The sequence below is a fragment of the Melanerpes formicivorus genome, unplaced genomic scaffold (genome assembly GCF_026170545.1).
Source record: "Melanerpes formicivorus ecotype bairdi unplaced genomic scaffold, bMelFor1.0.p_v2 SCAF_3, whole genome shotgun sequence".
NCBI classification, from domain to species: Eukaryota; Metazoa; Chordata; class Aves; order Piciformes; family Picidae; genus Melanerpes; species Melanerpes formicivorus.
This window is the reverse complement of record NW_027142355.1, coordinates 33286036-33311660: the sequence shown is the minus strand read 5'-3', so window position 1 is coordinate 33311660 and position 25625 is coordinate 33286036. Positions and strand designations below refer to the sequence as shown.

The window sequence follows — 25625 nt, the reverse complement described above, 5'->3', positions numbered from 1 at the left end:
GGTTGTAGACAGGTGGATGATGGTCTCTTCTCCCAGGCAGCCAGTACCAGAACAAGAGGACACAGTCTCAGGCTACACCAGGGGAGGTTCAGGTTGGATATTAGAAAGAAGTTCTATACAGAAAGAGTGATTGCCCATTGGAATGGGCTGCCCAGGAAGGTGGTGGAGTCGCCATCATTGGAGGTGTTCAGGAGGAGACTTGATGGGGTGCTTGGTGCCATGGGTTAGCTGTTTGGGTGGGTTGGATTGGTTGATGGGTTGGACGCGATGATCTTGAAGGTCTCTTCCAACGTGGTTTGGTTTGGTTTGGTTTATTTCAGTCCCAGTTTCCCTGCGTGTGTCTCTCAGTAATCATCCCTTTATCTGCACTGTAAATGTATCTGTATATCTAGTATTTTCTGAAGGCCAATTTTTTTCCTTGCTTCTACTTTTGAGGAAGCAGTGATGAACAATTTTGGCATGATAATTTTGGCGTTACTTCTCTTCCAGCTACTAGAGTTTGCCAGCTGGCAGTCTGCTTTTTCCCTTTCTTTTAGCACAGCCAAGAGCAGCAGTGAGGTATGGCTCAGGTTTTGTGGACACTCACATATGCCAGAGACTCTCAGGCTCCAGAATCTACTACAGAACACATTTTTGAAGCTTTATTGGAAATGATATTGGTATTTTTCTTGAAAGGCAGGGTCTTGAATTGATATGATTAGATAGGGATATCATCACCAGTTTTAAAAAATTATGTTTCCAGTTTGGACAAACAAACCAACAAACAAACAAAAAAGGGCAAGCAGAATTATGTCAAGTTTGTGGGGTCTGTAAAAAGCAACACTATCAGGAGCTGAGCAAGAAGCACTGAGTCATGGCTTTAAAATGCTTCGCTTGGCAGTAGTGGACTGTCAAGCTGTCAGGCCTTTGCTCAGCAGACTGGGCCACAAAGCAGAATGTGATACATTCTGTGTATCAGGTTCAGCTGAAGCCAAATCAACATTCCTCCTTTCCAGCACGATGCACACCTAATATTTTTCATTCCCCACTGTGCCACTTCCCAGACCTGCTTCTTGTTCTCTAGAAGCATGACTTAGTGAGCTGGGATACCCCTCTCTGCTGGTGACTGCTAACCAATCCTTCAGCTCCACACTCTCTCTGGGCAGCCTGTTCAGTGCTCCATCACCATCACAGTAAAAAACAGAAAATTGTCACGTTGAGATGGAATTTCCTGTCATTAAGTTCATATCCACCACCCCTTGTCCTCTCCCTGGGCGTTACAAAAAGGGACTGGCTTCAGCCTCTGGACAGCCACCCTTTAAATATTTGTAGACAGTGATAAGGTCCCCCCTCAGCCTTCTCTTCTCCAGACTAAGCAGCCCCAGATTTGTGTCTTGCCTCCTAAGAGAGATGCTCTAGTCCCTTAATCATCCTCATAGCTCTTGGTTGAACTCTCTCCCGTAGTTCCCTGTCTTGAATTGGGGAGTGCAGAACTGTACACAATATTCCAGATGTAGTCTAATTAGAGCTGAGCAGAGGAGAAGGAAAACTTCCCTCGACCTGCTGGAAACCCTCTTAATGTACCCGAGTATACCATTGGTCACCAGGGCATGTTGCTGTCCTGTGGATTATTATCAACCAGGACTCCAAGGTCCTCCGTGGAGGTACTCCTAACCTGTACTGGTGCATGGTGTTACTCCTCCCCAGGTGCAACACTTATCCTTGTTGAACACGAGGGAATATCCTTGTGAAGAGGCAGTTGTGAATGTTTTCCATAAGAAAATTAAAAGATACCACAACAGCAGCCTTGAGTGAATGAAAAAGATATTATTTGCAGGGTACTTTAGCCTCGGTTTTTTTCCTTTAACAAAGACTGGGCGAGACATGAGCCCGTGTGCTGAACCTGCGGATTTAAGAGTTTGTCAAGGGTCCCTCTGCCAGGGACATTTCTTTTCGGTTTGTTCCCGGGGACTCATTTTCCAGAGCTCTGAGCAGCCGGCGAGACCAAATTGACACCGGGGTTATTCTGGTGGAGCCAAGCTGTTTCTTCCGGGTCCTCCTCAGTGGATTGCGTTCCACCAGCACCCCTGAGGGGTACACGGCACCGGCGCCCTCCGAGCCATTTGCAGCGGTAAAAGGGGTCTTCAAGGTGTTTTTGCTTTTCGGGCAAGTAAACGGAGACATGCAACCGCCACTACGGTACCGCCCTGCCCGGCCTCCCGCCCCACCCCGCGGTGGCACCTGGCTACCCGCGGTGGCACCTGGCTACCCACGGGCGCTTCGGGGCTCGCCCCGCCCTCTGCCGCTAGCCCCGCCCCTCCCTGTTCAGCTCCGCCCCCTTCCTCTCGGCCCCTCTCGTCGGATGCCGGGGCTCGCGCTACCGCCGCCGCGTCTGCTGGGGCTCGCGCTGCTGGTTGGGCCCCGGCCGCCGCCTGGCGCTGCTGCCGGGGCCGGCGCGGGAGGATGCGGCGGTTCGCGCGGGTAGCGCTGCTGTGCCTGGGCTGCGGCGTCTGCTCGCTGCTGTACGGTTTCAGCCAGCTGGCTCTCTCCCTGGAGCAGGAGCCCGGCGGAGGCCGGGAATGGCAGGCCCAAGACTCCGCCGCGCCCAGTGCCCGGCGGCAGGCAGGCGGCGGCCGGGTGGCGGCAGGGGGGAGCGCAGGAGTAGGCGAAGCAGGGGCTAGCAGGTACGAGGCGCGGGAACCGGGCCGGGGAGGCGGGAACGCCGGCGGGCGGTGGTCTCCTCGCATTCCTGCGGGGAGGGCAGAGGAGGCGCGGGAGCGCGCCGGCCGCTTTCTCACTCGCGGGGGGAGCGGGGCTCAGCACCAGCCCTAACCTCCCGCAGGGGCCGCGGGCGCTCCCGGCTCATCGGTGCCGGTCGGCAGTGCTTTAGCGGCCGCTCCTCTTGGGTGGTGGGGCGGAGGCAAGTCTGCCGCGGCGATGCCGGGCAGGGCAAACGCTTCAGCAGGGTGCGGGGTGGGGGTGGTGATGTCGCTGTGTGCTCCCTCCCGATCAGCTCCGTCATCCCGCGGGCCGATTACCAGGGAACAGAAGTTGAAAAAGCCTTAAAAGCAAGCAAAAATGGAGAAAACTTTTAAGAAGTGGCGTTGCAGGAAAGCCAGGGGCTAAAGCCGGCCCCCATGTACGTCCCCACAGCGGGACGTGCCCCGTCTGCGCGTGTGTCCGCTGCCAAGACACGGTGACATGCAGGCGGGAGGAGGCTGGCATGCTGCTTCGGGAGCTAGTTTACGACTTCCCAGCGCCCCGTGTGAAAATCATTCTGCTCCCTTGTTGGAGCAGGGTACATGAAGTGAGGAGGGCGCATTTTCTTCTCCCAAGCTAGGAGTCTTTCATGATGTTACTTCTGAAACTTGATCACTTTGTTTGTCGAATATAACTTTATTTAAGCAAAAATACTTAAGAGATAGTTTAATAAAGTTCGTCTTCTCACAGGCAACTGTGATTTCAGTTCTGCAGTTGAAGTGATGTAAATCTGAGCAGCTCACATTCTGCACAGCTGCTTATTTCTGTTGCCTGCCTCTGCCTTCATCAGCAGAAATGTGTATGCGGTTGCACAGTGAGATTACAGAAAGAAAAGAAGTACTATTTTTCCTTTAGGTTAGTTTCATGATTCTATTCACCTGTGGCTACTAGAATGCTAATGCCAAGAAAAGAGGGGTGACAAGAAATCAGTTATTAAAGCTGGAGGAGAAATTAGGATCAGGCTTTTCTGGGCCAGCCGACCTCTCACTGTGTTTAGGCTCCGCAGCAGTTTAAAGCAACGTTGTTTGATGTTTTGGCCGCTCTCGCTCTTTCCTAATGCTGCAGACACTCTGGCACTCCCCCGCTGCTTCTGCTCCTTTGATCACACAAGTCAGTTGATTTGTCGCACTGACCTGCCTGCATTTTGGCCAGCTCAGCCCTCTGAATTGCCTCATCCTGTAATTATGAAAGTGATGGTGCTGGTGCAAAGTAGTTAGGGAGATGACAGCTCTGACTTAATCCTTTTGAAACATCATGAAACAGCGTTCAAAGTTACTGGGAATGGATTGCGCAGAAATGTGGACCCCTCTTTTTGAACGGTGTAACTACTTCAGAGGACGTGTTCCTGTTTTTCCCCCCCCCCATGCTTTTGTTTTAGTGCAGATTAAAATATGGGGATGCTTGTTCATCACTTCAAGTTCCTGATTAAAATCTCATTGTGAGAAGCTGAAATCTGCTAGCTTTAAAAGAGCATGGTAACGGGAATAAGAGTTAAACAGTTTGACGTAAGATTTAATTGTTTTTATCAATTTTTTATAGAAAGAATGATAAGTGTCATACTTGTTTTACCAAAGAAAACATTAAATTTACATGAAGAAATCCTGTTAGACAAAAAATTAATTCTGGTTAGTAAACCTGGAAACTACTTTCAGGTGCATCATGCTCCTGGTTAGCAAAAGAACTGTGTTTATTTTAAAAGCTGTACTTTCTACTAAAGTGTAGCTTTCAAATCGAAGATACTGGGTGGGGGAGAGCTCTATCACAGTATCACTTAGGTTGGAAAGGACCTCGAGGATCATCGAGTCCAACCTATCAACACAGACCCCATGACTAGACCATGGCACCAAGTGCCACGTCCAATCTCCTCTTGAACGCCTCCAGGGATGGTGACTCCACCACCTCCCTGGGCAACCTGTTCCAATGATAAATGACTCGCTCGGTGAAGAACTTCCTCCTCACCTCGAGTCTAAACCTCCCCTGGCACAGCTTCAGACTGTGTCCCCTTGTTCTGGTGCTGGTTGCCTGGGAGAAGAGGCCAACCCCTTCCTGGCTACAACCACCCTTCAGGTAGTTGTAGAGGGCAATGAGGCCACCCCTGAGCCTCCTCTTCTCCAGGCTAAACAATCCCAGCTCCCTCAGCCTCTCCTCATACGGCTTGTGTTCAAGGCCTCTCCCCAGCCTTGTTGCCCTTCTCTGGACACGCTCAAGTGTTTTGATGTCCTTCTTAAACTGAGGGGCCCAGAACTGGACACAGTACTCAAGGTGCGGCCTAACCAAAGCAGAGTACAGGGGCACTATGACCTCCCTGCTCCTGCTGGCCACACCATTCCTAATGCAGGCCAGTACTCTAACAAGGTACAAGAAGCTTCTTGCTTGCTGGAGTGCAGTGGAATGTGAGAGGGAAATCTGCCCTGTTTAGCAACATGGGAAAACTTTAGAAACGGAGAAAGTTATTTTCCAAAGGTCTTATGAGCTGTAAATTTTTCCTCGTATGTGCACTTCCATGGGGGCATATCTGCTTGCAAAATTCGGTGTCTGTTTGACACCTGTGTGGGAAGTCTTCACCTACAGACCACTGTCTATAGTAAATTGATGAAGTTTTATGCGCTTATTGTACAAACAGTATGCGTAAAACTTGGGTGTGAATCAGTTCCTTAGAATAGTCTCTGAGAGGCTTTTGTTTAAGGGGATGAAAGTCTGTTCTGTGCCAGTTAAAAAGTGCCCCACATAATGTTCCTTTAGATGCATGTTTCAATTATTGCCAAGTATTAAGTCGTATGACATTGACTTGTGTTAACTGGTGCACACATCTTGGTGAATGTTTCGGTGGTTTTCATTTCTATATGTAGGCTGTTTTAGTGGAGACTGAATGTGATGAAGTTTAACATTTCATGTGCATTAATAGAAACTTTTCAGGAATGATCTTCTGTAGTTGTTTGCTTCAAAAATACAGTTTGGCAAAGCAAATGTCACTGCCATCTGAGGGCATTTGCACAGTCAGCAGTGAAGTCCCCTTCTGTTGAACCAAGAAGGAATTACTTTGCCTTAACAATCTGGTTCATGTATGACATAAGGGCAGAAAGCACTCAATTATATTCTGTGATGGGAGGGCTGCCAAGATTTCTGGTAGTTTTCAGAAGCCTGCAAACATGAAAACTGCAAGCTTTGAATAAAACTTAATCGTACCACACCTGGAAGAATTTTGCAATAGTGATGATGCTTTTAAGTAGAAATCTTTAATTAAAGAGGAAGTACCATAGTGAAACCAGAATTACAGGTTGAGGCAAGATCCTCCAATAAGCATAGTAATTCAGGGGAGTTTGTTGAGTAATCATTTTGGTAAGGAGTTGTTTGTTTTAAAGGCCACAGTAGCCTAAGGAGTAAGATGACTAGAAACTCAAGTTGTGTATCTTGCAACTTGATATAAATAGCTGGAAAACATTTCAAGAATCTGTTAAATAAATCTAAATATTGTGTTTTAGCTGTGAAGAAAGATTAATGTTGAAGTTAAGTTGTCCTTCCAATGAGAAATATAGTAATGAATAGTCAGTACTGTTATACATAGTATGCTGAATGAACAATAGATCTAAACTTGAAAATAGGAAAATGCTCAAGAGTCTACTTCAGGGGATACAAAGCCAGTCAAAAGCCAGTGTATGTAGTTAACATTTTTTCCTTTGTGACTATGATTTATGGATAGAGCAGGCTGTGAAAAAATCAGTACAACAGGATGAATAAATGTTACTTGCTATATGCATGTCAATTACTAGTGCTCAAGTCTGTTGTCTGTGGAGTATCCTTTCAAGTCAGACTTTCTCCACATACTTTCAGATCAGTTAATTATCAGACTGTGCTTTTAGAAGTGCATTTTTAGTTAGTTTTATCAATATTGCACTTCAGTTAGGGAGATAATGTTTGAGAAGTAGAGCTGGTATCAGTTCTGTAAATACAGTGAGGTCAATGAATTTGACCCTCTTGAAAGAAACCATTTTAAAGTTATGCTGTAGTTTAGCCATACTGTTTTGTTATGTGTGACACTGATACTTTTGGTCTGGGCAAACTCACCAGGCTTGAAGCTCCAGTTCAGTTGCTGATACTCAGGCCCTCTGGGATACACACATGCATGCATAAGTGAATACACCAGGGATCCTTCCAGTTCCTGGCCTTAGCACTGTGGCAGCTGGCCACCAGATTGTCTTGAGTGAATTGGCCTTTTGGATAGCTGGTCCAGATCTATGGCCTTAACATTAACCAACCCTCGAACCCCAAGGCTTCTTGGGTAGCTGGCTGAGACCTTCCCATCCTTTCAGTAACTGTCCTGCAGACCGCAGTCACTTGTAGCTAGATTAAGAGAGTCTTTCAGTGGCTCAGAACCTCTCTTCTCTGCAAAGTCTTGCCCAGCCTGATACCTGACTCCAAAGCCTCTTGCCGTCCTTGCTGGCTAGTCTGGCTTGATACTTGCTAATGATTATGTGCACCAACACATACACCTGCACTGTGTGTAGGTGTGTCTCCAGCTTCTCTCACTGCAGGATCATGGGCCTCTGACCTGCACCTGTCTTTTAATTTGCTGGCACTTTGACCTCCATGGCTGGTTGTGCTGACTGGCAGCAACCTGCTTGCATGTGTCTGGATCCTCTTTCCGTTTTTGCATTCTAACTCCTCCCAGTTCACTTTTATGCCACACACTCCTGCAGGCAGTAACTTCTGTAGGTAGTTGGTAAGGTGGTCTGGAGAGCCTCTCCTGTTGTCTCTTCCAGTGGGCTGACTCATGGGGCTGACTGCTTTTCCATGCTGGGGCCAGGTCAGGGTGCTCCATGTGCCTGGGTTAGATTACTGGGTTTTCATCACCTGATATGTTTTATGCTCTCTATTTGTGAATACTGGCCTTTAATCACATCATCTATAACAGGTCTGAGCAAAACACCCAGGCCTAATGCTGAAGGAGACTATTCCTGTCTGACTAGTAACCTTGCTCAGGTGACAATGACTGTGCCTGTGATGAACTGATACAGTGCATCTCCCTAGCTTTGTAAAACACTTGGGGCACTTCTTTGTAGTCTGAGCTTTCTTTGAGTTTTGTTTCAAGTAAAAAAACAAAAAAACATCTTCATGAGTGACATTTTGAATTACCTTATTGTGAATTAAAAGAACAAAATGCTGTTCAATGATTACAGTCTCTTAATCCTTTTTATGTGAAAGCTTTATGCAATGTGGTAGTATAAGGTCAGTTGAGAGAGACTTCTGTTGGCAGGAGAAAAGTCTTAGTCTAGTGTGAGGTAAATTAGCTACACATGTATCCTAGTAACATTTTTTGTTTCAGATGTGAACTTTGTGAATCAAATCCAAGGCTGACATCCTTGTAATTGTACTACACGAGACATTGGAAAGGCCTGATACGTTAGAGGAGTGACTTGGGGCATTGAGTCCATCATCAGTAAATTTGCTGATGACACCAAGCTGGGGGCAGGAGTTGATCTGCTGGAGGGTAGAGAGGCTCTGCAGAGGGACCTCGACAGGCTGGACAGATGGGCAGAGTCCAACGGCAGGAGATTTAACACAGCCAAGTGCCGGGTTCTGCACATTGGCCACAACAACCCCATGCAGAGCTACAGGCTGGGGTCAGAGTGGCTAGAGAGCAGCCAGGCAGAGAGGGGCCTGGGGGTACTGGTCGATGGTAGGCTGAACATGAGCCTGCAGTGTGCCCAGGCAGCCAAGAGGGCCAATGGCATCCTGGCCTGCATCAGGAAGAGTGTGGTCAGCAGGAGCAGGGAGGTCATTCTGCCCCTGTACACTGCACTGGTTAGGCCACACCTGGAGTACTGTGTCCAGTTCTGGGGCCCTCAGTTTAGGAAGGAGGTTGACTTGCTGGAGTGTGTCCAGAGAAGGGCAACGAAGTTGGTGAGGGGTTTGGAACACAAGCCCTATGAGGAAAGACTGAGGGAGCTGGGGTTGCTCAGCCTGGAGAAGAGGAGACTGAGGGGTGACCTTATTGCTGTCTACAACTACCTGAAGGGAGGTTGTAGACAGGTGAATGATGGTCTCTTCTCCCAGACAGCCAGTACCAGAACAAGAGGACACAGTCTCAGGCTGCGCCAGGGGAGGTTCAGGTTGGATGTTAGGAAGAAGTTCTATACAGAGAGAGTGATTGCCCATTGGAATGGGCTGCCCAAGGAGGTGGTGGAGTCACCATCATTGGAGGTGTTCAGGAGGAGACTTGATGGGGTGCTTGGTGCCATGGTTTAATTGTTTAGGTGGGTTGGATTGGTTGATGGGTTGGATGCAATGATCTTGAAGGTCTCTTCCAACCTGGTTTGGTTTATTCTATTCTGAATAAAGGTTTATTCTATTAATTCAAGCTTCCCTTACTAGTCTGGATGGGACAGTAGCTCAAGGCAGCTAAGAAAGCACAAGAATTGACAACTGAAGGAGGCATCCTATGTTATAATAATACAAGCTTCCAAACCAGAAAATTGTTTTTGTGAGAGAATCTATTAATTTATCCAAAAGCAATGAGAGACAGTTACTTCACAAAGGTACACAGTGGAAGCTGTAAAGGCTGTTCTTTAGATTAGCACAAGCTCTTAATGTGCCTTGAAGTTTTTGTGAAACTTCAAAAGGCACAAAGATTAATATAAGAAATAACCTGGAAGAGAGAACTAGTGGTTGTATACAGTTTACTTTCCCCAAGTGCAGCTGTCCCAGTCACAATCTGCATTATCTTTTTTTGTACCTGGATGTTTATTCATGGAGACCATTCTGAAGTCAGGAGGTAGAACTCCTTCACTAATTCTCGCAAACGCATGTAGCTACAGGATGTGAGGATTTCCTGCGGTGTCTACCAAAGAACTGCTCCACCCTCCCTCCCCCAACATTTAACGAGGCTTTGTGAAACACTGTGTTTATCAGGTCGTTTTTCTCAACTGCTGACAAAAGGAAGAAATGCAGTCTGTCATTTCTGGTGCTACATTAATCTACCAAATCTGGTGTTTGTGAAACATTTACCGCTACACCTTTCCCTAACACTGCCGAGGTGAGGCTGATTCCTTTCAAACTTGCAAAGCCAACTTCCAGTAGATTTCTGAGCTGTAGGCCTTTAATACCTTTCCATCATCGGGTTTTTGTATGGGTTTTCTTGCCTGTCTTTTGTCCACAGACCCCGAGTTGCAAAGGAGGTTAAACACTATTGGCCTTTTGTCACCAGAGCAGTAAGAGGGAGCACTCCAGAGTTGCTGTGCAGTATTCTACTTGCTCATTTAAGATTTTAAATCTTGATGTTGTTTTATGAGAATAAAAATAGAATAACCTTTATTAGAATAAACCAAACCAGGTTGGAAGAGACCTTCAAGATCATCGTGTCCAACCCATCAACCAATGCAACCCACCCAAACAGCTAACCCATGGCACCAAGTACCCCATCAAGTCTCCTCCTGAACACCTCCAATGACGGCAACTCCATCACCTCCCCAGAACCCTCAGCAGAACCCTTGAAAACACATTTCCATTGCTCTTTTTGATGATTGCCTGTGTTACTGTTGCATAGCATGTAGTGGTGGACCAGTCAAACATGCTTTTTTTAGTTGTCAGTACAAGTCAATAAATTATTACCTTGTGCCAGATATTATGGTTATTTCTGTATCAGAGTGATGCTCTCTTATGAAATGAGGGAATGAATTGGTATTGCAAAGCCCTGGGGGGGGGTTTGGTTAAAAATGAGGTTTGCACCAAATAGAGCAATGGATCAATAAGGATTGTGCTTAAATGGACAATGTAACTTTGAAAATTAAATTTCTACTTGAAGTAGAGGTATTGCAATGGTGAAGGAATACTGTCCATCAGTAAGTGCTGCTCTTCAGTCTATTACCTATGGATTTATACTGAGCCAAGAACAACATAGAATGAATGACCCTCAAAAATCCCAACGACTCACAGTGTATGGACAGGAAAAGCTAAAGGATGGGGACCACTATTCCTTAAAAGAATCCACCTTGTTTGTATTATCCAAATTCCATTATATAGCCAGTCTTCAGCCAGGTAATTAACGATGCAAATTATTCTTAAGCTAGAAACAAATCCGTTTAACTTCACCGTAAAATCAGTAACATTTATATAGGTTATTTTTCTTATCCTGTTAGGTGTGAGAATGTGTCTGTATCTTTCTGGAATTCCTATTGGATGCTGCCCTCTGATGTTTGTGGAATGAACTGCTTTTGGGAAGCTGCTTTTAGGTAGGATCTATTATTAAACAGTACTTTGTTATTTGATTACAGACAGGTAGAGCTGATAATGATTTTGGGCTATATAGCAAGGTGATAAAGCAAAATATTTTCATAGGCATTTCACCTGCTTCTGTTATGGCTGCTTTTAGCTGGGCTTTCTCCTGTCTTACTGTGGGTTTAAAATTCTAGACTCAAGTGTTGTTATAAAGATTAAACTTTATTCAATGAATCAGCATAACTGAAAAAAAGAGACTTGTTAACCTTGCTAAAAAGTCTATCTGAATATAGTCTGGAAAGTTACTGATTAACTAATTATGTTTGATAAATAAAACTTGCTGCACAGTAGTACCCATGTCATAATTTGCAATGAAAACTGGCAGATGCATTTGGTTAATTTCAGTTTGGAGGGTTTCTGATTCAAATTGCATGTTTTGTACAATCTGAGGAGAATATTTCATCCAGAAGGACTGAAAACAACCTTTCTAGAACATGCTTTAGGGTACAGTATGTTGAAGCAGAGTCTGTGTCCTAAAAGTTGCATCTTTAGCAATCATTTCAAATGTTTTGATGTGGTTGCTCAGATGCTTTAGGCTGTTACAGTATCACAGTATAACTTAGGCTGGAAAGGACCTCGAGGATCATTGAGTCATAGTATCATTCAGGGTTGGAAGGGACCACAAGGATCATCTAGTTCCAACCCCCCTGCCATGGGCAGGGACACCCCACACTAGATCAGCCTGCCCAGAGCCTCATCCAGCCTGGTCTTAAACACCTCCAGGGACGGGGCCCCAACCACCTCCCTGGACAACCCATTCCAGGGCTTTACCACTCTCATGGTGAAGAACCTCCTCCTCACATCCAGCCTGAATCTCCCCACCTCCAGCTTCATTCCATTCCCCCTAGTCCTATCACTACCTGAGATCCTGAGAATTCCTTCCCCAGCCTTCCTGTAGGCCCCCTTCAGATACTGGAAGGCCACAATTAGGTCACCTCGGAGCCTTCTCTTCTGCAGACTGAACAGCCCCAACTCCTTCAGTCTGTCCTCATAGGAGAGGTGCTCCAGCCCTCTGATCATCCTTGTGGCCCTTCTCTGGACACGTTCCAGCACCTCCACATCCCTCTTGTAATAGGGGCTCCAGAACTGGACACAGTACTCCAGGTGGGGTCTCACCAGAGCTGAGTAGAGGGGGAGGATCACCTCCCTCGACCTGCTAGCCACACTTCTGATGCAGCCGAGGATCTGATTGGCTTTGCGGGCTGCAAGTGCACACTGAGAGCTCATGTTGAGCTTTTTGTCCACCAGCACCCCCAAGTCTCTCTTCTCAGGGCTACTTTCCAGCCAGTCACTGCCCAGCCTGGATTTGTGCCTGGGATTGCCTCGACCCAGATGCAGGACCCTGCACTTGCTCTTATTGGACTTCATGAGGTTGGCCTGTGCCCACCTCTCCAGCCTGTCAAGGTCCCTCTGGATGGCCTCCCTTCCCTCCAGCGTGTCTGCTGCGCCACACTGCTTGGTGTCATCAGCAAACTTGCTGAGGGTGCACTCAATGCCACTGTCCATGTCACCCACATCCAACCTATCAACACAGACCCCATGACTAGACCATGGCACCAAGTGCTGCGTCCAATCTCCTCTTGAACGCCTCCAGGGACAGTGACTCAATCACCGTTCACCACTGTAATCTGTTAGATTACAGAAGTAGCTTGAAAAGAAAAGGAAGAAACCTTAAGCTGCTTGACAGTGTGTTTTCTAAACTGCATAGTTACCTTCAGTATGTTACTTAAGTTGTAAGTAATTTTTTCTTACAGTTTTACTGATCATCCTTTGATATGGTTGCCTTCATCCTGAAGCTTGAATCTTTTTAGGGACGGAAAGGGAGAAAATAGATTTAGCTTCATGAGACCTAATACATTTCTGAAAATCATGATTTTGAGAATGGCTTTACATCTGTCACCTACTCCTCTGTGTGTCTGTGCTCTCAGTCCTTTTTAAGCTCATTGGTTGCCAAGAAATTACTTAAAGAGATGGCTTAGATTGATCTTTAGTCAACTAGTGAACCACACCTGTAATTTGGGACTGCTGAGTCTTTCTCACTGCTCTTCAGTGGATTCTCTAGTCTATCTCCAAATTTGTTTCTTGCTCTGTTTAGTAAGTTCAGAGAGCTGCAATGAGTTTGTGGAAGAGAGGAGGTGGTGAAGATGGCAGAGAAGAAACTGCTCCCTCCTTGGATAGCAGCAAACAATTACAGTAGCTCAGTATACAAACCTGCTGCCTAAACCTTATTTTCTTTCATGTATTGGAATTATAGAATCGTTAAGACTGGAAAAGACCTCTAAAATCATATAGGCCAACTGTGACCCAGCTACTATGACCACTAAACCATATCCCAAAGTGCCACATCTACGCTCTCCTTGAACACCTCCAGGGATGGTGACTACACCAACTGAGCTGCCTGTTCCAATGCTTCACCATTCTCTGGTTAAGGAAGTTTTTCTAATGCCCAGTCTAAACCTAGCCTGACATGATTTAAACCCATGTCATCTTGTCCTATCGCTAGTTACTTGGAAGAGACCAACACCAGCCTCGCTTCAACCTCCTTTCTGGTAGTTTTAGAGAACAATAAGATCTCCCTTTAGCCTTCTCTTCAGACTGAACAGCCCCAGCTCCTTCAGTTGCTCCTCATATGACAGACCATTCATACTCTTCCCAGCTTTGTTGCTGTTCTCTGGACACTCACCAGGACCTCTGTCTTTCCTATACTGTGACACCCATAACACAGTACACAAGTTGTGGTCTCATCCGGGCTGAGTGCAGGGGCACTTCCCTACTGCTGGACTCACTGGTTTTGATATAGGCCAGGATGCCATTGACCCTCTTGGCCACCTGGGTGCACTGCTAGCTCATGTTTTGCTGGGCATCCACCAGCACCCTCAGATCCTTTTCCACTGGCCTGCTTTCCAACCACTCTGCCTCAAGCCTATAGTGTTGCTTGGGATTCTTGTGACCAAAGTGCAGGAACTGTCACTTGGTCTTGTTAAACCTCATTCCATTGACCTCAGACCATAGATGTGTACCCTGTTCAGATCTCTATGCAATGCCTTCCTACCCTTGAGCAGGTCCACACTCCTGCTGAATTTAGTGTCATGTGCTAGCTTGCTGATGGTGCCTTCAATCCACTCATCCAAATCATTACTAAAGATGTTAACCAGAACTGGCCCAAACACCAAGCCCTGGGAGACACCAGCTGTGACCAGCTGCCCGTTGGATTTAACTCTGTCAGAACTCTTTGGTCCCAGCAGTCCCACCAGTTTTTAATCCAGTAAAGAACGGGCTGCAAGTTTCTCAAAGAGAGTGCTGTCAGAGAGAGTGTCAAAGGCTGTACTAAAGTCCAGATAGACAACATCCACAGCCTTTCTCTCATCCACTAGGTGGGTCCCCTGGTCATAGGAGGAGATGAGCCTGGTCAAGCAGGACCTGCCTTTCATGAACCCATGCTGACTGGGCCTGACCTACAGTCATTCTCCGCTTGCTGTGTGGGTGCACCCAAGTATTCCATAATCTTCCCTGCTACTGAGGTCAGGCTAACAGGCCTGTAGTTCCCTGAATCCTTCTTTGAGCCCTTTTTTATAGATGGGTGTCATGTTGGCAAGCCTCCAATTGTCTGGCACCTCCCCTGTTAATCAGGACTCATGATAGGTGATGGAGAGCAGCTTGGTAAGCTCCTTTGCCATCTCCCTCAGCCCTACTAGGTGAATCCCCTGTGGCCCCATAGACTTAGGAGTGTCCAGGTGGCATAACAGGTTGTGTTTCCTCTTGGCTTATGGGGAGTTGATGCTGCTCTCCATTCCTACCAGGAGGCTGAATACCTTGAGGATAATGGGTCTGGCTATTAAAGACTGAGACAAAGGCGACATAAGTACCTCAGCCTTTTCTTTATCCTTGATAGCAATGTTCCCCCCTACATCCAATAAAGGGTGAACATTTTCCTTGGCTTTCTCTTTATTGTGAATGTGTTTGTAAAAGCCTTTATTGTTATCCCTCATGGCAGCAGCCAGGTTGAGTTTTACCTGGGCTTTTGCCTTTCTGATGTTCTTTCTGTGTGACCTAACTAGATGGTGTGCTTTCTTGAGTTGCCTGTCCCTCATTCCAAAGATGGTAAACTCTCCTTTTTTCTCTTGAGCCTGTGCAAGAGCTCCCTGTTCAGCCAGGCCAGTCATCTTCCCCAGCAGTTTGTTTTATGACACATTAGGACAGCCTGCTCCTGCACCTCTATGACTTCCTTCTTGAAGAACGTCCAGCCTTCCTGAACCCTTTTGCCCTTCAGGAGTGTATCCCAAGGGACACTCTGAACCAGTGTCCTGAACAGTCTGAAGTCTATCCTCTGGAAGTCCAGAGTGTAGTGGTTTAACTGACTCTCCCCTCCTCCCCTCCCCCACTTCACCAAGAATCAAGAATTCTATCATTTCATAATCAATAAGCCCAAGATGGCCCTGACCACCACATCACCCAACAGTCCTTCCTTGTTTGCAAACAGCAGATTCAGTGAGGCACTTCCCCTGGCAGGCTCATTTGCCAGTTGTGTCAGGAAGTTATCTTTCATACATTCCAGGAACCTCTTAGATTGTTTCTTCTCTGCTGTGTTTTATTTCCAGCAGATGTCCAGTAAATTAAAGTCCTCCATGAGCACAAGGGGTGGAGATCTGGAGACTTCTTCCAGTTGCCTCTAGAATGCCTCATCAGCCTCCTCATCCTGGTTGGGTGGTCTGTAACAGACTTCCAACAGGATATCTGCTTTGTTGGCCTTTCCTCTAACTCTCACACAAGTACTCGACCTTACCAATGCAGTTGTTGAGTTCTACATGATCAAAACACTAACAGTGCCACTCCACCACCTCTCCTTCCCTGCCTATCCCTTCTGAAGAGCTTATAGACATTCATTGCAGTACTCCAGTTATAACAGTCATCCCACCACTGTTCTGTGATGGCAAGTAGGTCATAGCTGTCCTGCTGTACAATGGCTTTTAGAATTAACACGAGATAATTGCAGTCCAGTTTCAGCTTTGGATATGGGTTATCATTTTGTTTGTTTCAGACAAAATATGTGTTGTACTAGATGCACTGTGAAACTGAAGGGTTTAGAATTTCAATAAGCTTTGAAAAAAAAGATCCTTGGTAGCTGTTTTCAAGTTTGCAGTAAGAATTTTGGAGGAATAACTCCCCTGCAAGTTTATTAACCGCATCAAATGGAGTCTAGCGTTCTTGTTTGCTGAGATTGTACCCACAGGGCTACTTCAAGCTTCTTCATGAAGATAAAACTTCCTGAGAGCTTTTTCTGTAAAGGGGCAACATTGTAGTTCTAAATTGACTAGCTTTTGAAAGGAAAGGAAAGAGAGTTTTACCATAGCATCTTACTCCCAGTAATTTGATCCTGGGCTGACTTAAGCCTTTGTGTTCTTGTTAAATTCAGTTAATGTAGTGAGGTGTAGAATAAAACTGGACTTTAAAGAGCTATATATCTGACAAAAATCTCAGTGTAGCTAACTCCACTGCCTATAAATGTGTCAACAAAATAATGGGGATTCCAATGAGTTTGCTTTTCATAGAAATGTCAGTCTGGTCCTTGAACTGCACTGACCCTTACCTTAAATGCTGTATTTGGCCTGAGTTTAATCCATAAAAGTGAACAACATTATGTCTCTGGATCATAAATCAGTTTGTGAGATTCTGGTGTTCTGTTCTTACTGTGTCAATAAATTAACCTAATGAGAGGCTGAGGGAGCTGGGATTGTTTAGCCTAGAGAAGAGGAGGCTCAGGGGAGACCTTATTGCTGTCCACAACTACCTGAAGGGAGATTGTAGGCAGGAGGGGTTGGTCTCTCCTCCTAGGCAACCAGCACCAGAACAAGAGGACACAGTCTCAAGCTGCACCAGGGGAAGTTTAGGCTCGAGGTGAGGAGAAAGTTCTTCACTGAGAGAATTGTTAGCCATTGGAATGTGCTGCCCAGGGAGGTGGTGGAGTCACCATCCCTGGAGGTGTTCAAGAGGGGATTGGACGTGGCACTTGGTGCCATGGTTTAGTCATGAGGTCTATGGTGCCAGTTGGACTTGATGATCTTTGAGGTCTCTTCCAACCTTGGTGATTCTGTGATAGTCAATTTTTAGACTATTTACATATTGTAACTTCAAACCTCATCTACTAACTGAGTTTGTAATTGAAGGGATGACATTTGGACATCCTACGCACTGGTATCGTTAGCATCCTTTTACAAAATAAGCTCTGATTATGACCTATTTTTAATTCACTGCAGCAGTAGGAAGCTAATAAGTTGAGTGAAAAATAGAATCTTCCTCACTTTCAAATCCAAATTATTTCTGTAGTTACCTTGATGCTACTTCTAATAACTGTGGAAATGATCTAATAGTTGATTTCTAATCAGTGCAGGCTTTGTTGCCTTCTCTACCTGTTTGCTTTTCTAGACACTGAAGGTTTCAGGTTTTTTTTTTAAGATTAAATACAAAGCATTAAAAGAAAAATGGCTGTGATAAATAAGCTGTCTGTATTGTGTTTACATATCTACCACTTGTTTTTCTGAGGCACATCATGGTGCCAAGTGTGAAGTAATACAGGTTGATTATGTGAAAATATTTCTCCTGCATATTCTGATAAATATAATTTGCATTTCCTGTGGAGGAGAGGTTCTCTGATTAGTATTTTAGTGATGATATGATTTGAGGTATGCTTGCTTGTTTTTCCAAGTTGAGCTGGGATGCAGTGAAGGTTCTAGAATTACGACCCATCAAAACATACCTCCATATCCTACTACCAAATTATTACTTTATCATTTTAATTAACCTAGTAATGCTAATTTAAAATGCAGTGTGTCATGGTGTGCATCTTTAAACATAAGCCAGTGTCTTAACAGACAGGTTCTTGAAAACCTTGTAGGAGATTCATTGAGCATATGTTGGGTATTCATAGGAGTAGATCCTCCTAGAGGCGCTGCTGAGGCAGAGTAATAACAAAGAGGTGACTGGGCACAATCAACATGGCTTCACAAAGGGCAAATCCTGCCTGACAAACCTAGCGGCCTTCTATGACAAGGTCACAGCATTAATAGACAAAGGCTGAGCAACTGACATCATTTACCTGCATCTGAGCAAAGCCTTCGACACTGTCCCAGATGACATTCTGGTCTCCAAGCTGGTGCAGTATGGGTTTGATGGATGGACCATTCAGTGGATAAAGAACTGGCTTGATGACTGCACCCAAAGAGTGGCTGTCAATGGGTCCATGGCCAAGGGGAGGCCAGTGACAAGTGGAGGCCCTCAGGGATCAGTACATCTTTAGCGACATGGATAGTGGCATTGAGTGCACCCTCAGCAGGTTTGCTGATGACACCAAGCTGTGTGGTGTGGCAGACACGCTGGAGGGAAGGGATGCCATCCAGAGGGACCTTGACAGGCTGGAGAGGTGAGCCCGTGACAGCTTCATGAGGTTCAACAAGACCAAATGCAAGGTCCTGCAAGGTCAGGGCAATCCCAAGCACCGATATAGGCTAGGCAGTGACTGGCTTGAGAGCTGCCCTGAAGAAAAGAACTTGGGGTGCTGGTGGATGAGAAGCTCAGTATGAGCCACCAGTGTGCACTTGCAGCCCAGGAAAGCCAATCACATCCTGGGCTGCATCAAGAGAAGCATAGCCAACAGGTCAAGGGAGGTGACTCTCCCCCTCTGCTCTGGTGAGACCCCACCTGGAATATTATGTCCAGTTCTGGAGCCCCTATTACAGGAAGGATTTGGACGTGCCGGAATGTGTCCAGAGAAAAGGGCCACGAGGATGATTAGAGGGCTGGAGCACCTCTCCTGTGAGGACAGACTGAGAGAGTTGGGGCTATTCAATCTCAAGAAGTTGTTCTTCACCATGAAGGTGGTGAGACACTGGAGCAGGTTGTCCAGGGAGGTGGTAGAAGCCTCATCCCTGGAGGTTTTAAGGCCAGGTTGCATGGGGCCCTGAGCAACTTGATCAAGTGTGAGGTGTCCCTCCCCATGGTGGGGGTTTGGAACTAGATGATCCTTGAGGTCTCTTTCAGCCTTAACAATTTTGTGATTCTGTGATACCTAGCTATGTTCCTCTGTGTCCTGGTTTAAGGCAGCCTGCTCTAACAAGACTCATTCCCATGATGGTGAGAGAGTGAAACACACAAAATGCCCTGTGTGTTGAGCTAAAGAAAGTTTAATGGAATAATATAGTGTACAATAGTGTGTGAATGAGCAAACAATCCAAACCAGCAAAACCAATAAGCAAAGGAGCTAGCAATTGGAAAAGTGCAGCATCCAAGCCAGCAAAGTGGTTGAGACTCCAACCCTCCCCACCCCAAAACCAGAAGCTGGAATAAAGCGCCTGGAAACAGGAAGCATCTCAGGTTGCAGCCTCAACTCCAAGCCCTGTGATCCTTTTCTCCAGCCCGTGCTTCATTATAAACCTGTCATGACATCAGCATAGTATCAAATACCATTAGCTGGTTCAGCTGGCTGAACCCATGGCACCCTGTCAGAGGTTATTAACCCCACATCAGAACTAATCAGTACAGAATGAAGGTCTGCCCTTTAACACAAAAACTTCAGGGCAGGACTTGTACCTGGCCTTAGGCTTCTCAAGCTTAAAGTGTACATATTTGCTTCACAGTGTCAAAGTGAATTGTTTCAATTGTTTATTTTTTCTCTTGGGAGTATGTGTGGTGCTCTCTCTTCAGTGTTTTATTTCATTTCTTTTTTACTGACACCTACATGTAATTAGTGTCCTCAGGCAAATGAAGTTCTCTTATTTGTTCCTGAACACTCAAATCCTGTTATGGCTTCCTATCTTCTGTTGGATTACAGGTGTATTCTTTGCTCTTCCTTTTTAATTACCAGAGGATTTCTTTTTCCCCACAGGAACCAGGACTGCCACATTATTGGAATTGTTTTTTCTTTACACATTAGGGCTGTCTGTCCAAAAAAGTCTTACTAAAGTACAGTTTGTGTTTAATTTTTCCAGTTTCTCCTTGGGAGTTCTCCCACACCAAAATATCAGGCTACTAGGAATTAGAAACTAAAACTAGCATTTGCATTTTTGTGCCTTCCATGTTACCTCTGAGCTTTTGGGGGCTTTTTATTGAAAGGTATCTCCTCACTTTTGACAGTGTCTTTACACTTTTTGTAACCTGGACTTGAGGTTCAATAAGGCTCTGATATCAGAGCTGTGATGCTCTGATACCAAACTTACTCAGAGTCAGACAAATTAGAGTTGTTGTAAATAACATTGGATTGTGCTCCTGGACAACTCAGCTACTGAACTGCTGAAAAAATATATTAAAATCCATGTTTCTGAAAATTTTTGTATCATTAGGTCATAACCAGACCCAGGGCTGTATAAATGAACAGTCATAGTATCATAGTATCAGTCAGGGTTGGAAGGGACCACAAGGATCATCTAGTTCCAACCCCCCTGCCATGGGCAAGGACACCCCACACTAGATCAGGCTGACCAGAGCCTCATCCAGCCTGCTCTTAAACACCTCCAGGGACGGGGCCTCAACCCATTCCAGGGCTTCACCACTCTCATGGGGAAGAGCCTCCTCCTTACGTCCAGCCTGAATCTCCCCACCTCCAGCTTCATTCCATTCCCCCTAGTCCTATCACTACCTGATATCCTGAGAAGTCCCTCCCCAGCCCTCCTGTAGGCCCCCTTCAGATACTGGAAGGCCACAATTAGGTCACCTGGGAGCCTTCTCTTCTCCAGACTGAACAGCCCCAACTCCTTCAGTCTGTCCTCATAGGAGAGGTTTTCCTTTCCTTGTCTTCTGGTGAGGTAGCTGTATGACTAACTTCAGTGGAGAGCAGTGGAAGAAAGATGGGGAAAGGGTTGTAATAGGCTAGAAAGTTCCGGAAGAAGAAGTAGAGGAGTTGAGAGGTGACAGTTTTGCAAGGAATTAGGGTAAAGACTGAAGTTAAGTACACATAATGAAGAAGGGAGTGAGATGAATCATGGCATAGAAAACTGTCTCTGTGGGTGGAGTATGTTGATACTGAAGGTGAGACTACAGAGTTCAAGCTCATAAGCTCTGCTGAACAACTTAAACTTTATGCTGCTTCTAGTGGGAGGAGGAGGGAAAAGTGATGAAAGGTGCTGGTAGCAGAAGATTAGCACAAGAGCTAAGTATTTAATGACCCTGGGTGAAGATGGAGCAGTGATTTCCCTCAGGGAGTGGAGCAAGATATGTATGTAAGGGAGAGGAGCAGCACTGAGGCCTGATTATTAACAAAGGTTGTGATTGCCAGTGATCTGTATGCAGGGAACTCAAATGCAGCTTGTAATCACTAAAGGATGTCTCTTCATTGAGTCTGGAGTAAGAACCACAGTTCTGGAGTCTCATAACTACTCCTGTTATAATGTCTGTGAAAACAGATATACCTCATCCTTGTCTTGGTGGGTAGCACCCAGAGGGAATGGTGGCTCTCTCCAATGGCCAGTGTTTGTATTGTGGACTTAGAAGGATCTGAGTCCAGCTGTTCCTCATATTGTGCAACCTGAAATTCAGTTATTAGCTTTTTCTAAATACTGTTTTGTCTTTTCAAAAAATTATTTTAAAGCACATCTTAAAGTTGAACACATGAAGTCAGGAACTTGTAGAACAAGGACTGAACAGAGTGGCTGTAAAAGCATTATAAAATGACCTGTCTGGGTTTTGTTGTGTAGCTTGAATTGTCTTTTTATTCACAGATTTCACTAGCTGTGAAAGTAATAAAATGCAGTCTTTGAATCTCAATGTGTTTTAGAGTTGCTTTGAGGTAATTTTCATCATACCTTATTCATGGAAAGCCATGTACTTACATGTGGTTCAGGAACTTGGCTTTCAGCTCTGTAGTTGGTGTAGGTTGTGCCCTTATTTTTCACATGACCTTGCAATATCACTGTAGGCTTTCCTGACTTCAGGGCTTAATTACTGTAATTCCCTTTTCAGTGGATTAGTGATGAAGCTAATCTGCTGCTTGCAGCTTGTTGAGACTGCAGCAGTGTACTTATTTGTGGGTTTCAGCTACCCTCATCACATTCAGGGTGCTTTGTGTTTTTTACATTAACTACTTACTACATGGTGTAATGTTTAAATTAGCTTTATGTATAAAGGTCTGAATGGGCATGCCTCCATTACATTTAAAGATTCTTAGATTCTCCTTTTTTCCTCCCTGTTAACCTGGAACCTGGTTGTTTTTTATTATTATTATTATTATTATTATTATTATTATTATTATTATTATTATTATTATTATTATTATTCAGGTGTTGCTGCAAGATTTACAAAGGGTTTCCATCTGGACTAAATTATCTGCATATAGATGTCTATGTCAAGTACATCTTGTCAAGTACATTGAGTCTATCATCAGTAAATTTGCTGATGATACCAAGCTGGGGACAGGAGTTGATCTGCTAGAGGGTGGAGAGGCTCTGCAGAGAGACCTTGACAGGCGGGACAGATGGGCAGAATCCAACGGCATGAGATTGAACACATCCAAGTGCCGGGTTCTGCACATTGGCCACAACAACCCCATGCAGTGCTACAGGCTGGGGTCAGAGTGGCTGGAGAGCAGCCAGGCAGAGAGGGACCTGGGGGTGCTGGTTGATGGTAGGATGAACATGAGCTTGCAGTGTGCCCAGGCAGCCAAGAGGGCCAATGGCATCCTGGCCTGCATTAAGAACAGTGTGGCCAGCAGGAGCAGGGAGGTCATTCTGCCCCTGTACACAGCACTGGTTAGGCCACACCTCGAGTCCTGTGTCCAGTTCTGGGCCCCTCAGTTTAGGAAGGATGTTGACTTGCTGGAACGAGTCCAGAGAAGGGCAACAAAGTTGTTGAGGGGCTTGGAACACAAGCCCTATGAGGAGAGGCTGAGGGAGCTGGGGCTGCTTAGCCTGGAGAGGAGGAGACTCAGGGGTGACCTTATTGCTCTCTACAACTACCTGAAGGGAGGTTGTAAACAGGCAGAGGTTGGTCTCTTCTCCCAGGCAGCCAGCACCAGAACAAGAGGACACAGTCTCAGGCTGCGCCAGGGGAAGTTCAGGCTGGTGGTCAGGAGGAAGTTTTACACAGAGAGAGTGATTGCCCATTGGAATGGGCTGCCCGGGGAGGTGGTGGAGTCGCCGTCACTGGAGGTGTTCAGGAGGAGACTTGACAGGGTGCTTGGTTACATGGGTTAGTTGATTAGGTGGTGTTGGGTGATAGGTTGGACGTGATGATCTTGAAGGTCTCTTCCAACCTGGTTTATTCTATTCTATTTTATTCTATTCTATTTTATTCTATTCTATTCTATTCTATTCTATTCTATTCTATTCTATTCTATTCTATTCTATTCTATTCTATTCTATTCTATTCTATTCTATTCTATTCTATTCTATTCTATTCTATTCTATTCTATTCTATTCTATTCTACATCTTAAGTGTTCATTAAAATTGAAAGTGTGTAGAGAATGATGCAGCTGACTAGCTTGTTAAGCTGCCAAGCAGTAAGTGGCTGGAGTTAACCTAGAAGCACTTGAGTTTCCTAGATGTCTCCTTAGGACTAGTAGATGTAATGTGATCTTTGAGATCCTTTTGGAGTGGCACCTGGGGGTCAGATGAAGTATTCTAGAGCTTACTAGATGGCACTATACCTATGTTAAAAAATTGACTCAAGTTCTGGGTATTTATGTTGAAATAAAACTAATTGTTATTTATGCAACATACCCTGCTCACTGGGTCTACATTGGCTCTAAAGAGACTTTGGACACAACCTCATATACCAACATCTTTGTTTAGGTGTCTTATTTTTGATCTGAATCCTACCTCTGAGGTCTTTCATCCATGTGATATTTAATTTAAGACTATATTCTAATATATTCTAATTAAAATCCTACTAATCTTAAATCTCTGCAATGCTGGAATTTTCTAGTTTTGAGGCATTCAACTCTTCCAAAACTTTTTTAAGCGCAGCTGTTACTTATGGCATTAAACTTCATCAGTTTTCTAGTGATATCTGTGGTGGGTTGAGAGAAGGCCTAGCTCTCCCTCCCCCCCAACAGAAAGAAACCACAGCTAGCCCAGTTGGAGAAGCAAAAGGGTAGAGCTGTCTGTACAAGCAATATGGAATGCAGGTTGTATATACACAATATATACAGTATTTACAATATATGTACAGAAATAGACAGCAAAGACAGATACAGGGCAAAACTGCCTCCTCTGGACAGAGGAGGGTTCCCCCTCTGTACCCCCTCTCTCCCCCTACCTCCCTTTTTTCCCAAAAAGGGCTAGAGAGAGAGAAAAGGTAATTAATAAGGATGAAATTTTGTTAGGCCTCAAAGCTCATGCAGGGATTAGTTCTTATCTGTTATCCAAGGTCGTTCTGGCTGCTTGCTCAGAAGCAGACAGGCTGGAAAGGCAGAACAGAGTGAACCGAGAAAAAATTCCAACTGCACTAAAACTTAAAGTTGCATTCTACCAATCTACCAATGAAATTCATTTAGAATATCATGTTTTTGTTATTATTCCAAAACATTCAGCCAGAATGCTCCAGCAAATGTCCCTTTTCTTAAAGGCACAGCCTCAAGCGGTCACAATATCTTTGCTTGTATTTTGCCTCATGGAACTCAAAATAATCATAACATCAAAAAAAATGCACTAGGATCTAAGGGACCTTTGAAGGTCATCTAGTCCAGATGTTACTCTTCTATGTTACTCTTCTATGCCTTAAAAGAGACATATTTTCATATTGTCTTTTGTCAGTTTGAGAGAAAACTGGTGTCTAAATGTTTTACATACGTACGTTGGGTGGAGATCGTGCTAAGAAACAAATCTGTTTATTTTCTGTTTTGAAGTGTCACTCTTTGGCCAGTTTCCAAGAATGGGTGTTGAGTTTGCCAAGCCTATCTCTACTTACACTACTTTGGGGAAATGTATTCTAACGTTAGAATTTTTTCTGTCAGCATAACTTGGAATTCATCTTGTAGTTTAAAATTTCAGTTGCTGTTAGTTCTGTTAGCCTCCATGCTCCAATAGTCTGTGTGAATAGCTCAAGCACAGAATACTGTTCTGAAGACTGGTTTTGAGTTGGCTGATCTTGAAAACCTTTGAAAGCTTTTCTAATGGCATAAATATATAGGAAATGCAGGAGAAGGTTGGTTTAGGTTTAGTGTGCCTCCTGTGTTTGTCACCAAGCTAATGATATTTATCCAGTGATAATTTTAGCCTATTGTAATAAAATTACTTTAAATGTACCCTGTATAATATATACCAGGCATTTCTTATCATAAGTGCTGGACAACTGGCTTCAGAAAGAAAGGAATTCCAAATCCCCACATCTTGCAGTGGTTTAGCCCCAAGGATGTGGGCAGTGCGTGTGGTCGGTGAATATGAGGGATTCTCCAGAACCACTGGGAGCACCAGGAGATCCCCCAAGGCCGTTTGAGCTATTAGTTTCCTCCCTTCCAACCCAAGATCATAGAATCAGTCACTTCTGTTGCTGAGTTTAACTCTATTTATGTGTCATGTTGCTATACTTAGTCCAGGGAAAGATGGGAAAATGAATGCGTGCATAGACTTAGTGTGTTGTCAGCTGTTTACATTTCAATGTAACTTCATGTGATCTTTCCTTTAACATA

At 45.0% G+C, this 25625-nt stretch overlaps 1 protein-coding gene across 2 annotated transcripts in view; it reads left to right on the top strand.

Annotated features, from left to right (window-relative positions):
• The first annotated feature begins 2379 nt into the window (after positions 1-2379).
• Positions 2380-25625, top strand: part of GXYLT1 (glucoside xylosyltransferase 1) — a 40627-nt gene continuing 17381 nt past the window's right edge. Inside the window, exons 1-2 of one of the 2 annotated variants that reach the window (XM_068170223.1) lie at positions 2380-2663; positions 10875-10967. In XM_068170223.1, coding sequence (XP_068026324.1) covers positions 2443-2663; positions 10875-10967 — 314 coding nt within the window. In that variant the 5' untranslated portion in view covers positions 2380-2442. The remainder of the gene's footprint in view (positions 2664-10874; positions 10968-25625) is intronic. The other variant, XM_068170231.1, reaches the window with a different exon arrangement.